The sequence below is a fragment of the Terrapene carolina genome, unplaced genomic scaffold (assembly GCF_002925995.2).
Source record: "Terrapene carolina triunguis isolate 2854851 unplaced genomic scaffold, T_m_triunguis-2.0 Scaffold68, whole genome shotgun sequence".
Classification (NCBI taxonomy): Eukaryota; Metazoa; Chordata; order Testudines; family Emydidae; genus Terrapene; species Terrapene triunguis.
The window spans coordinates 79247088-79265727 of record NW_020664419.1 but is presented as its reverse complement, the minus strand read 5'-3'; the positions used below and the strand labels follow the sequence as shown (position 1 = coordinate 79265727).

At 40.2% G+C, this 18640-nt stretch overlaps 1 protein-coding gene across 6 annotated transcripts in view; it reads left to right on the top strand.

Moving 5' to 3' along the window:
- The window catches only part of ANKS1B (ankyrin repeat and sterile alpha motif domain containing 1B), a 730881-nt gene that overhangs the window by 277427 nt on the left and 434814 nt on the right, over positions 1 to 18640 (top strand). For 5 of the 6 annotated variants that reach the window (XM_026648981.1, XM_026648980.1, XM_026648979.1 and 2 more), the window contains one exon: positions 2233 to 2398. In XM_026648981.1, coding sequence (XP_026504766.1) covers positions 2233 to 2398 — 166 coding nt within the window. Of the gene's footprint in view, positions 1 to 2232; positions 2399 to 3606; positions 3652 to 18640 lie in introns of all 6 variants that reach the window. The other variant, XM_026648977.1, reaches the window with a different exon arrangement.

Genomic DNA, 18640 nt, shown 5'->3' with positions numbered 1-18640 from the left:
GGGTGCTGGAGTCCTGAGCTGGCAGGGAAAACAGAAGCAGGGGTAGTTTTTGCACATCGGGTGGCAGCTCCCAAGGGAGTTTCTGTGATCCAACCCGTCACAATCCCATTGTCCTCAACTGGACATTTTACCATATTTAAAGCTAAGAACATGTGTAAATCTTGGAAGGAGTGGTATCAAAAGCACCATTTTGTATGTTCTTCATCTGGGGAATGAGACCATTCTGAGTTTAAAAAAATCATACTTGACAATTCAGGAGGCCCAAATGCAAAACTTGCCCAATTCTTTATTTATACAGTGCCCTAAAGTGCGTTAGGCACTATACAGAAATATAAACAAGGATGCTATCCCACAGAGCCTACACTCTGAATAGACAAACATACCGACAGTATGGAAGGGTAAAAGATGTAACCGTTTTTTTCTTCCCCATTCATTGTTTCCTTTTCTAAATTTTATTTTGAACCCTATTTGCTTTTATTTCTCAATGGAAATTATTAATTTTTAACTATTAATGCTAGCCTGTTTGTTCTCTTGCATATATTCTATTTATTACAAATATATATATTTATTTTCTCTGAAAACCATTTCCTATATTCAGTTTATAGTTGTTTAATCCATCATTTTCCATGATGCTGCTTTTCTTCCAGCTTCTTCTTTATACTTCTCTTCCAATAATCATCTCTTCCCTGAATCTACAGCCCCCTTCTCCTGTATAAACAAACAGTTCACTGAAATTTGGTTCTGCTAATGTTAGTATGTGGAATCATGAAGAGGCTATGAAGGTACTCACGCTGCTCTTGCCATGACGCTGGTGCCAGAGTCTCTGCCTCCCAGTAGGTTCAGAATTATAATTTGCTTTTGAACTTCCATACGTATCAGGCAGAACTGAGTAAAGTAAAAACTGCAGAAGGTTCTAATAGTTTAAAGGGACAATCGATGCACAAATCTTCCACAGCAGAAATGATCTGGTTATTTACATCCATCTGTTTGCCTTGAGCTGGATGAAATATTTTTTAGTCTATGGGGAAATTGATATGCCATGACCTCCTCTGCGTGGCACATTCTTACATTGTTTGCTGGGAAGTACTTTGCTTATGTGTGACTCTGATGAACACATGGTGGCCTGTTGCATAGTTTCTTGTCATATCAGATTTATATGGTGTCTAATTTCTATATGCATCCATATGGGTGACACAGAATAGCCAAACATTGTGTTCCTGTGAGAGATTGTCTTTGAATACTTTAGCATATTTTGCTGGATTGCAACCACAAAATTAGAGAAATTCCTGTACCAGACTGCTATTTTCACTCATGTTCTGAACCAGCCAAGCCCTACTTAATTTAGTGGTTTTGAATACTGAGACCAATCTCATGATTTGGCAGAGTGAACATGTCATATCTTCTATCTGTTTGCTTCTTTCCAGCATTAGCAAATGTAGGGAACTCATACTCCTAGAATTCATCACTAATATTTAAATATTAATTTAAGGCACAGCCTAACTCCCCTTGAAGTCCAATAAGAATCTTTTTATTGACTTCAGGGGGATTTGAATTGAGCCGGTAGCCTATAGATATCAAGGGATGCCTCCTATTTCTCAGGAAATCACAACCAGTAAGTATCCACTTCTAATTGTTTCTGTTCACACAAAAAAACCACACATAAAAGAATAACCAAAGAGAGCCCTAGTGCCCATAACGCTAGCCATTCAGGATACTCAAAGGAAACTAACCTCTTCTGGGTTCTGCCATCAAACAATAGATCAAGTTATCCATGTGTTATATGTATAGTATAAACAAACTCACAAAATCCCTGAAAACAAAGAAATTCCATTTATTAACTCTATATAATTCTGTTTCTTTCACAAAATACACTTTTAAAATCTGATCAGGATGTATACCTGAATCAGAACTTAACAAAAAAGGTACAGTAAAAGCAACTGCATTAGAGCGCTTGCCATATGTCAAATGAAGAGTTAAAGAAATCCATACACAATCATCACAAATAATAAAAAAATGTAATATTCAACAGTGAACTTTATTTATTTATTTATGATAGACTATAAGTAACCCCTTCTAGTCACTAAATTTAGGGTTTCAATAGGAAATCATTTATTTAAACTGTTGAATTTTAAGTTCTATTTTTGACAGAGTTATTGAATCATTTTCTTTTTTCCAGTTTTACTGCATCCACAAAGTCGCTTTTTATCATGTAGTTGCATTTCTACTTTTCAGGAGTCTTACCGAAAGAAAAGGAGCTATACACTGGAAGTAGTACCTTCTGCGTCTCTTGATGCTCATCCTTCAGAAAATGAAAACAACCTTTGTGATTTCATGGACATAGCAGTTACGAAGAAACCTTGTTCGTTAGAAATAGCAAGAGTACCTTCCTCAAGGACAGGTAAATCACCACTATTCTCTTATCTTATCACTGGTACAGTCTGATGATATGTATAATATTTCACTGTTGACTTATAATATTTTTCACTACTATAATGCCTTCCATCCAAGGATCTCAGGGTGATTTATACCATTAATGAACTTCTGTGAGGGATGTAAATATTATCCAAATTTTATAGAAGGAAAGCTGAGTCAAGGGTTAAATGACTTTCTAGATTCCCATGGGAAATCTGTGGAAAAGCCAGGAATAGAAGCCAAATTTCTAGAGCAAATTTCCCAGCCATGTGCAGTAACCTCCTCAACCATCCTATTTTTACCATGTACTTAACACAAATCTGTAATACAAACAACAAAATAAATTTAAAAGGTTCTGAATATCTAACTACTTAACAATTAACAAAATAACCACCAGAGAATAAAATTAAATAAAGTACCTTTGAATTAATATATATGTATACAAAATAAAAGCCCAAAGCTCCCATTTCATATAGATGCAGTGAATAAAAACTGAAAGAGACATGAAATGACAGTCTAAAATATTTTTAATTTGACAAATTACTATGTGGATTACACAGTTCTGAACAGCAGTGAGTTATGTTTACAAGATAATAATTATACTGAGTCATATGAATAATATTATAAACAAGGACTCTGTTTACATTTTCCAAAATTACATACTTCTCCCTGTTGCCCTTGTTTTGACTTTTCCCGTGTCACCACTTTGTACCCATTTATACCAGATTTGCAAGGTATAATCTTCTAACTACAAATAATTGGAATGAGAGCATGTTTTGACAAGTAAGAAACCACAACAGTATATGGAACTATCGGGAACAACACCATTGACTTTTTGATAATCATAATCTTGTTCATGAATCATGGTTTTGAAAATACTGTATGTATGAATGTCAGATTATTAAGGGCTAGATCATGAGTTAATTATCTACTCTGAGCAAAGGGCAGCTCCTTCTTTTCCCTGCTGTTCCACTATGGATAAATAAGGCAAGAGTGATTGGAGCAAGTGGACTGGATCTTGGGGCTCCCACTTCCTAGCTTGGTGCCCTAACCTATAGTCCCTCTCTCACTCACTCACTCTTGTATTTATCCACTGTGGAACAGTCATCAGGCCAGAGAGAGAGAGAGAACGACTGTCATTCAGTGGGGACACAGGGTCCAGGCTCCAATCACTCTTTTGTTGTTTGTCCACAGTGGTACAGCTTCAACAGGAGAGATGGAGGGCGCCCCACACCCCAGGTGAGTTCTCTAACCACTACGCTAAAATTGGACACCTCTTCCTTCACCATTCTGTGTGGAATGAGGCAGGTGTCTAACTTATTCGTATAAGAAACAACTTGGGTGCCTAAACCTCTGGACTCTGGGTGGCTGGCTCCCAATTGTGGATTGCTAAGCAGAGATAGGCACCTCACTACAATCCAGATGTAGGTGCCTAACTCCAAGAGAGGGGTGGGATTTAGCACACATCTTTGTTGTCACCATCTCCCATTGGCTAGCTTAGGTGGCTTAGCGCCTTGTGTGCTGGCTTTTGTGGATCTCATTGTTAGGTGCCTATCTCTCCTCCATTCATTGCATAGGGAGCCTAACTTGGCTTTGTGGATCACAGTGTTCTTCCTCTGATTTTCAAGGTGCCTAAAACTTACACAGTTTGATGCTCAGCATTGCAAGATCTAAGTCCTTTCATAGATCCCACCCTCTGTTCTATTCCTGACTCTGCAACAGGCTTGCTGAATGACTTAACCTCTCTCTGACACACCTTTCCCACCTCTGAAATTAAGATAATACTTACCTTTCTCACAGCAATGTTCTGAGGCATTCATTAATTTTTCCAAGGATAATTTTGCAACTTTGGATTGAGGGGAAGTTCTATACTAAACAAAGTTTAAAAAAAGAATTCTTTCAGGCAATTTTTTTTTTTTGTTAGGTAGACTGCAAATTGGGAGTTGAATTGCCTTTCTCATAACGGATCAGAAAGGTTAATTTGACCCACCTACTTTGGCTTTTTTCCTGAGTAAGACCTGGATTGCCTGTACTAGACACTTTTATTAGGCATTTTAATTTACTTATTGTCTATCTTTAAAAAGATCCATGTATGTGACATACTTAACCTTGTGAAATCATAAAATCATAATAGTTAATAAGGCAGACATTAATATTCTCCTTCTGATCTTAAGGCTGTAGTCAAGCTTTGTGAACTTTTATCAACATCCATTGAAAAGGTGTAAAAGTCTAATAAATCTCTAAGAGGCCTCAGGCACTGGATAATTGTGATGCTAAAATAGTAACTACCAGGCACCTGCAGTGATGTAGAGTTTGCCCATTTTACATAAAAATCAATTAACTGGTGTCTAAAATACCAGTAAAAGGTGTTAACTGCATTGTGTGAGAAAATGTAAATATGCTAAGTTCTGCTAGTGTGCTAAATGCTGTGTTAAACACTTTAAAAAGTCCACACTGTAAAATCTCAAGACTATTTAGCCCAATAGCAACATTTTATCCTGTAACAGTGGGCTTTGAGGATTTGTCAATTTATATTTCATAGCAATGGGAAGTTGAGTTGGGCCATTTGATTTAAAGTAGGGGATTTTTTTTTTTAAAAAAAGGTCACACCCAAACTCTGTGTTCTGCAGTAATGAAGATTGAGTCTGGTCTAGTCTCAGAAGGATTACTGTTTATAATTTTAGTTAGGGTGTGATTTTTTTTTTTAAACAAAATAGTTATATCAGGAAAAAACCTAGTGTAGGTGCAGTTAACTGATAAAAAGGTGACATATACTAGTATATTCCTATACTATATATACTAGTATATAGTGTGTGTGTGTGTATGTGTGTGTATATATATATATATACACACTAGTATACTATATATTATATACACCTTCATACAAAATCTAGTTGCATCCACCCTAAGGTCAGTTGTACCATGTTAACTATACCAGAATAGTTAAAATGTTACAGGCTTTCTAATATAAACAAGCCCTGGGTGTATGCAGCAGAGAGGTGCCATCTGCGCTAGATTGCTGAGCATTTGAAAGACTACTATTTATCATTGTTAAAGCATTTTTGTATCCACATTAGTCTATCTCTTAGGACTCTCCCATACCGTACTGCAGGTGATTGGAGAAAACTGGTTTTGAAGGTAGAGATGGCTGCCCTGGGTCATGGGACGGCTTGATGGGCTTGTGGAGTGATGGAGACATGCATCTCTCTCTGAATCCTACACCGGGGATGACTCTGAGAAAGGGATGTCAGAGCAGCGACCTGCTGCTTAGATACATAAGATCTTTCTTTTTTTCTCTGTAATTATTGCTGAGAATGTCATATCTAGTTTATGATGAGTGTACATCTAGGTATGTTAAAAACAGTTTATTTTGATTTAGTTCACTATTTCTGCTTTTAATAATTCTTGGTTTGGGTAAGATCACAGTTTGGGTAATTTCATGTAGTCCATCCTTGGAGAAAAGAGAACCTTATAACCTCCTAAGGAGAGGTGCTGAAGAGGGAAGAGTTTCTGGACGTTACATCCTCCCTTTCAGTTTCAGTAGGAGACAAAGATGCCTGCTCGCAGTGCATTGTGCTGCTGGTAGGCTGCAGAAAGGAAACACAAGGAGAGAGGTTGAAGGATTAAGCAGGAAATGAAAGTTGGTGGTGGGTATTGGTCACATACCCCAAAAATGTGTTTTTGGAAGAACTTTCTGTTCGTTGGTCCTGATAGACTCACAAGAATTTTGGAAATATATTTTAGAATTGTCTTTAGATGGCAATAGCTTGCATGAAGAGCCATTAATGAAACAAAGTAATGAGGTAACTACAACCAAATAAATTTTTTGCTTATTTCTCATCTGTTCATAATCCACATTAGAGAGACTCCAACAAAAAAGCTTACGATCCATTGCTTTTAATGGATTATTAAAATATGTTAGGCCTGCTCAGGTGTAGCTATCTACCACATCAATAGTTCTAGTTGACTCTAATATCTGTAGATCATGTCTTCCTCATGCTGTTCAGTAAAAGAGAATCTGGGATGGGTTGAGAGCTAGCAGTGTATCTAGTCACCTGTCTGCTATTTGTTCCTGTGCTCATTGCACAATACTGTGCTCACATATCTCTGTTGTGATCTAGGAGATAGCTGCTTAGAGACCTGGATAAAAAGCAGGGCCGGCTCTAGCGTTTTTGCCACCCCAAGCAGAAAAAAAAAAAAAAAAAAGCCGCGATCGCAAGCGGCGGCAGCTCTACCGCCGCTTCATTCTATGGCGGCAATTCGGTGGCAGGTCCTTCGCTCCAAAAGGGAGTGATGGCCCTGCCGCCGAACGGCTGGATGTGCCGCCCCCCTCTTCTTTGGCCGCCCCAGGCACCTGCTTGCTAGGCTGGTGCCTGGAGCCAACCCTGATAAAAAGATAACCTAGCAGCATTAACTTTGTTATCCAAATTAAAATACTAAGCTCCTATATGGTTGCCAGAATCATTAAATAAATAGTGCCCTGACAAATAGTGCCATATATTGGTCAGACTGCCAACTGTCCTAGTATCCTCAGGATCAAATCCTCACAGTATCTGTCTTGAATATTTGAGCTTTGTAATCCTTTGAATGGAGACCTAGATAGTAAATACACATTATTAAAATATTAAGGAACTGATATCTACACTAGGTGGTGGAAAAAGTGAACCTGAAACAGGGGATGCAAAAAGCAATTCTCAGAATTCTCAGTGATCATAAGAAGGAATAGCACATTGCCAGAGATACAAATAACCCTCACCCCATAGGGTCTGTTTTAGAGAACCTATGGTAAAGTGGACACTCTTAATCACCCATGCCAGGCCATTATGAAACAGCGATCATTCAAAAGTGTCATGCACTAATCTGGTTAGTAGCTCACTCCTCCAAAATGCTCCAAAGAGATTAGCTACAAATACAGCACCAAAAAGCACTTTGTTCCACTTGAACTTTCTAAATCAGTGATAGCAAGACATACAGAACTTGAGTAGATGAGCTGCTGTGTATTGCGACTCTCAACCGTGGACACTGGCTGACCTTCCCTCCAGGGGTCAAGAAAGTCCACCATGGTTGCATAGACATAAAAGCCAAGTTTGGCTATGATAGGTGAAAAAATGATAATCCCCGATCAAGCAGAGTAACTACCTAGTGTATCAGCTGGTCCAAACCCACCTTGGAATGAAATTGCAGGAAAACTAATTTGACCTCCAGGTTTCTGAAGCAACTGATTCCTTCAGGAAACTTTTAGCTAATATGTGCCAATACTCCACAGATGTTGCAGCACTGCTGAGAGTTTCTTGGCTGCTACCAATATCAACTCTGAAAAGCTGTCCACCTGGAAATTGTAGAAAGCATTAGCACTGCTATTACCATGCCACATCTTGATAAGAACAGCAGGTTTAACATGTCTAACTCTATTTACCACACCACAAGTTGTCACCAACCTTTTATCGGTCAACCAATTGCTTAATAATTGTGTGAACAATATGCTACTTCTCCATCCATAGGCGCTGACATTTATTTTTCACGGGAGGTGCTCCACCCCTGCTCTGCCCAAGACCCCGCCCCCACTCCACCCCTTCCCCCAAGGCCCCACCATTGCTCTGCCTCTTCCTGCCCCCACTCCTCCCCCTACTTGCTGCTCTCCACCCTTCCTCAAACCCCTCCCACAGCTGCCAAACAGCTTTTTGGCGGTGCTGCTGATCAGCGATGGGTAGTGGGTGCTGAGCACCCACTATTTTTTTTCCCTGGGTGCTCTAGCCATGCAGCATCCATGGAGTCAGTGTCCATGTCCAGAACAGTTTGTCTGTTGCACAGTTAATCCCCTTACATGATCACTACTATCAGAATTGGAAAGAACTCCTAAGAGCATGTGAGTAACCACTGGATCCTTCCAAAACAACAAGAAAAATGATATAGCTCAGAATACTATGCACCTTGGAAGCACATGCCAAAACCTAGGCTTGTGTGCTGGTTCAGACTGAGAGTTTCCCATTTGACCCAACTGCAGGGTCAAACAGTATATCTTCCAATGTAAATAGTACCATTTCTCAGATTGCTCAGTGCCTAGCCATAAGCAGCAGCTTTTGAAAGTGGAACCCAGGCAATACTGAGGTGGAGTAGGGGGGAAAGGAGTGCTCCAAAGAACTTGCCATTTCTGCAACATTCCTCGCCCACTCCATCCCCCGAAGGCACCTGCCTTCATATTGTTCAGTTGGTCTGCAGAATAAGTGCTTCTGGATACCCCAATAGCCATGGCAGCAAAACACTCACTTTCATTTGTGACTGACCAGAAGGCCGCCCCCCATCCACTGAACTGCCATGATGCACTATTACATGAACTATTTTTCTGGGAGTAGGTAGAGCTACTATACCTCCCATAACACCTTGAGCTTCTATGCTTGTACTTGCATGTGGACTGAAAGTGATGGTCTTAGTTAAAGGCCTAGCAAATGAATTTAACTTTAATGACTACAGGATGGCTGAGGGACAAAAACACACTATATCTACAGAAACACAAGGCATTACCCACTCTGTCCATGTCTGTGGATACTGCAGATGCAAAGATATAGATGGGTCATCTGTGGCTCCAAGCCTAAATTCAGCATCACAGCACACCCAAAATCTTCTTTTCTCTTCTTTTTGTGTTTTCATGTGTATTCATTTCAAGCATAGTCTCTGTAGAAGTCAGGGAGATAATATCCATGCATTATTCCCCACCACTACCATATTTTAATTCTTATTCTCTTAAGCAGATGGAATCCAAGATGGTTTATGAGACCCACATATGCTTTTGTCTGATCTTGATTAGCCCTTTGAGCAGTTTCTGAGCTCTGTAGAGAGTATCTTGGTCTTAACAAAGAATCTCACAGTTTACTTGTCCTCAGAGGTTAATTTATAAAGAGCTATGCTCTGCATTCATAGCTCCAAAATATAAATCATCAGCAGAATACAATGTAATAGATTCCATACTAAACTCCTCCTAACTGGGTGACAACGATGGCACACTTCATTTTTGATCATGCTTACTACCATAATATAGAGTGCACATTTCCATATAAAAATACCCTAGATTAATGCACCGGAATTTGTTTGCAAGGAGAACTTTTAAAAATTCACACTAAATGTTAGTGACGTTTGGTGGAAGTTGGGGATTTTTCCCATGAAGTAGCATTGTTTCTAAGCACCTCTTCTCCAATAATATAACAGGTTTTCTGAATGTTCCCAAAATGATGCCTCAAGAACCTTTACTGGTCAGATATTCCCTTGAGTATATAATTTTTCTCCTTTTAAGAATTTGCTGACATTTGCTGAAATTGTTTTTCTTTTACTTTCTCTCACATTACCTTCTCTTATTTATGGGAGGCAGAACATCCTAGGGTTGCAATTTCTCTTCACTAATCATCTGAAATCATCCCCATTTATTTTGAATCATATTTTTTCAGTGCAAATACAGATTTTGTAATGTATCCTCCTGTTTTATTTACAATGGTTTGTCCCTGGAATGAGTAGTATTGACTTTTCTGTGTACTTCTCAAGTTCTATAAAATCTCATATAAATGGTAGTGAGTAGTAGACAAGAACTGAATACAGATATACTTAATATTGTTCAAATACAGTAGAATCATAATGTAACTTTCACCTTGCTGTCTTCTCACATGCTCTTTATTTAAATTAGTGGAGCATTTAGAGGAATACTGGCAAACGCTAATTTTCTTTGTCTTCTTGAATTATTTTATTAATTTTAAATGGTAAGTATTCTTATTCTGCTTTATTCCTACAATACAATTAAATGTCACTAATCATATTAACCAGCTTTTATTTGATCTAAATGAGCATCCTTGCTATTGGGCTTGCAATTTCATCTGCCAGTTCCTTTAATATTCTTGGATGGAGATTATCCAGCCCCGCCCCGATTTAGTCTCATTAAGATGTTTGAGTTTGATATCAACCTCAGATGTGGTAATTTCTACTTCCATATCCTCGTTCCCATTAGCCACCCTGCCACTACCCCTAAACTCTTCATAATCCTTATTAAAAACTGAGGCAAAGAATTTGCTTAGGTGCTGGGCCATGCATAGATTATTTTTAATCTCCACCCCATCCTCAGTATTTAGTGGTCCCATTTCTTGTTTTCTTGTTTTCTTTGTATTTATATGGCTGTAGAACCTTTTACTATTGGTTTTAATTTACTTTGCAAGGTCCCAATCTGTCTGGTTTTTGGAAGTTCTCACTTTATCCCTACACTTTCTGACCTCCGGGAGGTAGCTTTCCTTGTTGATCCTTCCCTTCTTCCATTCCTTGTAAGCTTTCTGGTAAGACAGTTGGCAAAATATTGGGATCTTACTTGGTAACCCTTCCATTAAGTTACACAGAGAAAATGACAAAATTTCAGTTATTTGAGTAATGTCCCTGTGGGCACTCCACTTTAGGTGCATATATGCCCCTATGCCTTTGCTCAGAATTTTTGGTAGCAGTGCCCATTTCGCCCACGCATGTGCCCTTCACATCCTCATGCCCCATACTGAGGCTATATAGAGTTGCACAGGTGAACCGCCTTCAGTTCCTTCTCAACTACCTTCTTTTAGAGACTGAATTTAACATGCCTCTTTATTATCTGTTCTGTTTATTCCCTTTGAAGCACCTGGCATTGGCCACTGTTGGAAGACAGGATACTAGATGGATCTTTGGTCTGACCCAGGATGGTCGTTCTTATATTATGTTCTTATATTCTCTTTGCTGTGTGCCTGTTCCCTCTCTTATTAGCATTTTAGCTTTGATAGTTAGTTCTTAGTAGCAGTAGCTTTAATATCTTAGAGTTGTTGAAACATTTCTTCCCCTTTTTCTTTTTTCTTTTCTTAAAAATATACATATATTTGGGTTTTCTTTTTCCCTTATTGAGGGGCTTGAACAAGTTTTCTTCTGGTGCGGATGCTGGGATCCCTGGGGTTTAAAGCTGCCTCTGATGTTGATATGCAATCCCCATTAACAATGGGCATTCCCAGTGCATTCATTGTTTGGGGGACTCTCGTAGTCCCAGCAAGTGCAAGATCTGCACTTCTTTTAAGGATATACTCTTAATGAAGGAGCAACCCTTCTCTTAAGGGTACAGGCTCTTACTGATGGAGCAAGCCTTAAGACTGGCTTCTGATCATGTGCAGAGAACTCCCCTGACAGGGACCCTCCACCTCTGTCAACAAATGATCACTGAGAGTTTCCAAGGGGAAGATGGCATTGAAACCCCAGTCTCAAACACTCTCCATGAGTGAGGTGGTGATAACCATACCAGCAGTACTGAGAGCTTCCCACTCAAAATCTAAGGAGCGGGGTAAGAGGAGGAACAGAGAGTTCCTCATCAAAGAAGATCCAGTCAGAGGAGACCTCAGGTCCCAAGAGGAGTGCTAGTGAGGCTCTGAGCACTTTGGGTACCATGAAGCACACTAAGACTTCAACTAAGTCCCATACCTCAGTGGTAAAAGGCTCGGTACCAAAGACTACAATGACCAAGGGAACAGCTTCAATAAAATCTTTGGTATAACCAGTGCCATCTCTTCTCCTATCCAGTCATCTCTTTCCACAATCTTGGATTATCTGTTGGAATTGAAAACATCAGGCCTTTCTATGAGTTCCATCAAGGTTTTTTTAGCGGCAATAACAGCTTTCCATGTGCCAGTAGAAGGTTTGTCAATATTCACTCATCTGACCCCAACGAGATTCCTAAAAGGCCATATGAATTTTTTCCACATTAGATTCTCTACACCACTTTTGGATCTCAACCTGGTTCTTAACTGTCTCATGAAACAGCCCTTTAAGCCACTAGCTACATACTCACTGCCACATGTGTCTATGAAGACCTTTTGGTAGTCATCATTTCGGCTTGAAGGGTTGGGGTGATGGGGCCTCTAATGGCAGGCCCTGCATTTATTGTGTTCTCCAAGGAGAAAGTATCACTATGACCCATTCAAAGTTTTTACTTAAACTTACTTCTGAGTTTCACATTAACCAAACTATCCACTTTCTGTTTTTATTTTCCCTGAGCCACATCAGTTTACACAGGAGTATGCCTTTCATATGCTAGATGTTAAGATGGCCTCTTACTTGGACAGAACTAGGCCATTCAGGAAGACTCCCTAGACTCTTTGTCTATTGCAGATAACTCTAGGGGAGCCTCTGCCTTCACATAGACCTTCTAAATCGATCTCTGGATGCACTATTGCCTTGTTATGGTTTTGCTGAGATTCCACCTCCCCTGAGAGTGATTGCACACTCTGCTAGATCACAGTTTGTCTGTGGCCCCACGCAAAGATGTTCCAGTTGCTGAAATCTGCAGGGATGTAACATGATCCTTGGTGCACACATTCTCTGACTACTGTACAAGAGAGTCACTTGAAGTGGAGCACTCACAGGGGAAAACCTTTCTCAAAGAACTCCAATTACTGCAAAAGATGAGTAACCTCTCTTATTTGTCAGAGTTCCTGTGGTACCTGCACCCCTGATCCTTTCATGGGCTCCTTGAGGGTAACTCACTTACGTCTCAGGACTTGAGCTGTCATCTTTCTTGGTGGGGAATCCTGTGACACACTCCCTCTAGATCTGAGCCTTAAGCTGCAGAATCCTGCAATTTACTGTGATTATCTCAGCAGGTCTGACTTTAATTCAGCACCTGCAGTCATGCTCTCTTAGGGTATATCTACACTGTGATAAAAGACCCATGGGAATGGCTGCGGCTGTTGACTTGGGTTTGCAGGGCTTGTGCTGTGGGGCTATAAAATTGCAGTGTAGACATACAGGCTCAGGCTGGAGCCCAGGCTTTGAGATCCCAAAAGGAGGAAGGGCCTCAGACCCCAGGCTCCAGCCCAAGTCTGAATGTCTACACTGCAATATTTAGCCCTGCAGCCCTAGCCCAATGAGGTCGAGTTAGCTAACCCACGCTCTGAGACCCAGTGCCATGTAGACATACCCACAGGTATAAGGTTAACCAGTGATCACTGCCACCTTTCATAAATCAAAGAATTTATTCACAACCCAAACATTGCAGAGAAAACATGTTTTAAAAACAATAAACAGATTGTACGGAGGTCTAAGCTCATCAGCCATTCACCCATCTTCCATATGGAGACCCTGATGGGGTTAAAAACTTCAAGTAATTTCTGAGGGCCCTCTCTCTTTTTTCCATAGTTTCATTCAGTCATTGGACTGAGAGAGAGTGACCACCCTCCCTGTGTCAGAATGATTGCTTTATACCGTTTACAGTTCTTTGAATGTCAGGCCTCTTGAACTAGGTCAAATAAATATATGTTGTTCTCCCCAAGGGGTGAAACTTCCAGAGGCTTGTTACTAGCATATGGATTTGCATTAATTCCCTTCCTCCCATCCCACTCGTCCAGGCCGAGGAATAGAAGACAAAGCCAACAGTCTCTCCCATCTGCTGTTCTCTGTTAACCTGCATTTTAAACACCAGAAATAACCTGTAACTTGGACAAAAATTTATCATGTGAAATGTGACTGAAGATCTGAAATCCTCAAATTATTCTATAACTAGAAAGTGGTGAGGAGCTGCGAATGCAAAACATGACTTGACATTTTTAGTTCTTTGCTGAATTTGCAAAAAAGGCAAAACCGTTTTTTCTCTGTTTCACTTAGCTATTTCTTGCCTCTAGATTAAAGCAGCATTTACCAGTTAAACTGTTTTGCACTAAGCAAAAATGAAACTTACATGTCACAGATGGGGTAGCAGTCAGTGGAAGCTTTTGATTAATACTGCTTCTTGCTGTGTCACATTTTCATGGGCTGAATCTTACCCATGTGATCAGTGATGCTCAAACGCCCAACAGAAAGAATTTGAAGAGGGAGAGAGCTCATGTAGGTTTCTTGGAAGAAAAGCATAAAAATCATGTATACAATTCATGTTCATAAATTGAAATGGGTTAAAACTGTCTGTAATTATTATTTTGTCTTCACCATATTTATGTTTCTCAGGTTTCCTGAGAAAGAAGGGATAGTATGCAATAAGAAATAGTGGTGGAGATGGGTGCAATTACAATCTTATATAAATATGGAAACAGACCCATTTTTTAAATCACTTCAGCTGCATGCACAGATTATGTAAATGTGTGTGTCAGTGGCCATGTGTGCATTGTGGCCCCAAATTCAGCAAAACATCTAATCACATTCTTGGGTCCCAGTGAAATGTGCCTAAGTGCTTTGCTAAAAAATATTTAAATAGAATAGGGCCAAGAACCAATCCCTTTGGGACCCCACCAAGAACACCTGCCCAGTGAGTCTCCACTTACAATTACATTTTGAAATCTATCATTTAGCCAATTGTAATCCATTTTGTGTGCACCATTCTGATTTTGTAACATTCTAGTTTATTAATGCAATACCAAGTCAAATGCCTTACAGAAGTCTATTACATCACTATTTATTTTTATCAAGTTAACTTGACAATATCTGTTTTCCATAAAACCCATGCTAATTTCCATTAATTATACTACCCTTCTTTAGTTCTTTATTAATAAAGTTGCATATCAACAATTCCATTATTGATATGCCCTATAATTACTCAGGTCATCCTGCTTTCCCTTTTTAACTGTGCCAATATTAGTTTTTTTCCAGTCCTCTGGAATTTCCCCAAGTGTTTCAAGACTTATTAAAATCAGTATTAATGGTCCAGAGAGCTTTTGGCCAGCTCTTTTAAAACTCTTGGATACAAATTAACCAAACCTGTTGATTTTAAATGTGTAACTTTAGTTGCTACTGTTTAATAGCTTTATGAGTTACTGTTGGAATCGAAAGTTTCATTTTCATGATATGACTGTATCATCCGTGTGATAGGGTGCTATCAGCCGCACCCTGATCACTGATAATGCGGCAGCCTGGAGAAGGCTTCAGGCCGAGCTGAGGGCAATTATATACTTTCTCTTGGGGGATTGTGAGCACCTGTGTGTCAATCACTGGGTTAACAAGGTAATTGGGGAGACTATCAGGAGAGGAAACAGGAATCAAAGCGGGCTGAGGAAGGAGCTGAGAAGGAATCTCAGAGGGTGAACATGGGCTGGGGAATAAGGGCTGCAGGGAAGTTTGTTCTTGTTATAAGTCTGTGTTGCATATTATGGGGATGTAAGAGGGAAATAAATGCACACCTTGGTGAAGGATAAACAGCCTGGCATGTGTTTGACTGTGGAACTACCTGAACTAGTTAGGCAGTGAGGTTCATCAGGCAATGGAGGTACCCTGTGACAATCTGTTTTTTCCCCATTGCCATCTAGTAAATGGACCAGTATCATTGTTATAATTCTTTTTGTTCCTAATATACTTAAAAACTGGCTTCCTATTGTCCTTAACTCTGCTGGCTATAGAGTTCATCTTGTGTCCTTTTGCTTCTCTTATAAATTTTCTACAATTACTAGCTTCTAATTTCTATTCATTATAATCAGCTCCCCCTTTCCCCATTTGTTATATATTTTTATTTTTTTAAATGCTGCTTTCACGTCCTCACTAAGCCATGCTGATTTTTTGTTTTGTTTTTTAAACTAGTGTACCTTCTTTCACAATAATTGGCTTGTGGCTTTTGGGTATTAGTAAATTGTTCTTAAACAGTTCCCAATTTATCATTCACATTTTTATGTTTAAATATTTTCTTCTACCTGATTTGGCCCATAATCATTTTCAGCTTTGTAATTGGCCCATTTAAAGTACCAAGAGTCTGTGTGTGTGTGTGTGTGTATGTGTGTGTGTGTATATATATTATATTGTGACAGACCCAGACCAGTGGGGTACAGGAGTCTGGTAGAGGGCAAATATACTGGTCACTGGATGAGTAGTTTTCTGTTCCCTGAGTGACCAGAGCAGGGGCTGCACTAGAGTAAGCAGGAACCTGCTAGAACCAGTTAAGGCAGGCAGGCTAATTAGGACACCTGGAGCCAATTAAGAAGAAGCTGCTAGAATCAATTAAGGCAGGCTAATCAGGGCACCTGGGTTTTAAAAGGAGCTCACTTCAGTTTGTGGTGTGAGTGTGAGGAGTTGGGAGCAAGAGGTGCAAGGAGCTGAGTGTGAGAGGATGTGCTGCTGGAGGACTGAGGAGCACAAGTGTTATCAGACACCAGGAGGAAGGTCCTGCGATTAGAATAAGGAAGGTGTTTGGAGGAGGCCATGGGGAAGTAGTCCAGGGAGTTGTAGCTGTCATGCAGCTGTTACAGGAGGCACTATAGACAGCTGCAGTCCATAGGGCCCTGGGCTGGAACCCGGAGTAGAGGGCGGGCCCGGGTTCCCCCCAAACCTCCCAATTGACCTGGACTGTGGGTTCTTCCAGAGGGGAAGGTCTCTGGGCTGTTCCCCAACCCACATGGTGAATCTCTGAGGCAAGAAAATCCGCCAATAAGCGCAGGACCCACCAAGATAGAGGAGGAACTTTGTCACACTATATATATATATATATATATATATATATATATATATATATATATATTACTAGTTGGGACTTCATTCTGTTTCCTCATAACAAATATATCAAGTCATGATCACTTGCACCTAAGGAACCACTGATATTTTAGTTATTGTGATTAATTCCTCTTTATCTGTCAAGCTGAGGTGTAATAAAAAAATTCCCTCATATTGGATGCAACACTTCTTGAATTAGTTAACCGTTTTCTATTTTCTTCTTTTTCCTTTTTGCCACTTTTCCTGGTGAGGGTCGTGGCGGCAGCGTGGAGAGTAGGGATCAGACCTCCTTTTCCTCTACTGCAGGTTCTGGCTTCTCCTGGGGATTCCCCAGCATTCCCAGGCCAGCTGGGAGATATAATTCCTCCTGCATGTACTGGGTCAGACTCTGGGCCTCCGCCCAGTGGGACGTGCCTGATAGAGTTCCAACAGAAGCCTCCCAGGGGGCATCCTTATCAGGTGCCTGGGGCCAGTTTCCTTGCAGAGGACCAGTCTGTTGTGGTCTGTCCCTCCTGCTGTCATTCTGGCATCACACCTGACCCTCACCATTCACTTTGCGGGTAGTGAGCCCACGAGATGGGTCCATATCCACTTTTATGGCTGTGCGTGGCTGGGTTACGTGGGTGGCCCAACCCCAGACACTCACCTGACACCACCCCCAGGGGTAGGTCCCGGTATCCCTAGCCCCATTTTGGGGCTTTTATGAGGGTCTTGAGGTGGATTGTTTTTAGTATGGAACCTCTCCCCAGACCTGTTTGCCTAGGGTGACTCTACTAGGAGCACAAGGCTCCAGATGACATAGCCCTAGGGTTCGTCGGAACATGCAAGCCCCTCCACCACCACAAGGTAATGATCCTCAGAGGGATGTTAACTATAATCTTTAGAAATTCCAAGGACGTTTTTAGTACTGGTAGCATGAGATCTCCAGACTGTGTCACTCAGATTGTAGTCCCCCATAATAACAGCTTTCCCCCCCCCTACACATTATAGAAGGGTGTTTATAGAGCCCATCATCCTATTCTCTAGTGTGATTTGGTAGTCTGTAGCAGACATCAAGTATCCCATCTTGTGCTTCATATGTTAGAAAATAGATCCATAAGCATTCAAGGTCACCTGCTTCTAAGTTATCAGGAACATGGAAACAGGTAATCCCATTTTTTATATAGACTGTCATTCCCTTCCCCTTTTGCTCACTCATTTGCTAGGTTATAACCAGTGACTTTAATGTTCCAATCATCAGAATCTTCCCATTAAGTTTCAGTAATACCAACTATGTTGAATGAAATTTGCTCATAAATGAGCAATTTAAATTTCTCTTGTTTACTACACAGGCTCTGAGCATTGGTGTACAGGCAATTTAAATAATTTCTTCTCTTCACTTCCCTTGGTACCTTAACTAATTTTGTGCTTGAAATCTTCATTTTGTGCTAAATAAGTGCTCATTTGTTACTCTTTCTCACCTTCCACTGAATGCATTGAATGAGGCAGGATCCTCATTGTGGAAAAAATAGTATGTGATCATATAATTAAAGCCTGTATCATAATGCACTTGCGCACAGGGACCAAATTAAGGTTGCAGAGGCTGTTTTAATTCTGGCATTTCCTAACTTTTAAGTGCTTGACTCTGCAACCTTAACATTCTTTTAATGTAGTTTTGTGTGTGTAATTAAGATGTGTTACGTTCTAATGACTCTGCTTAACATGCTCCTCCACGTATGTGCTACGCTGCACAAAAAGAGTTATTCCTAAAAGTACTGTAGCATTTTCCCAAAGGTAATAAACGTAGAAATGA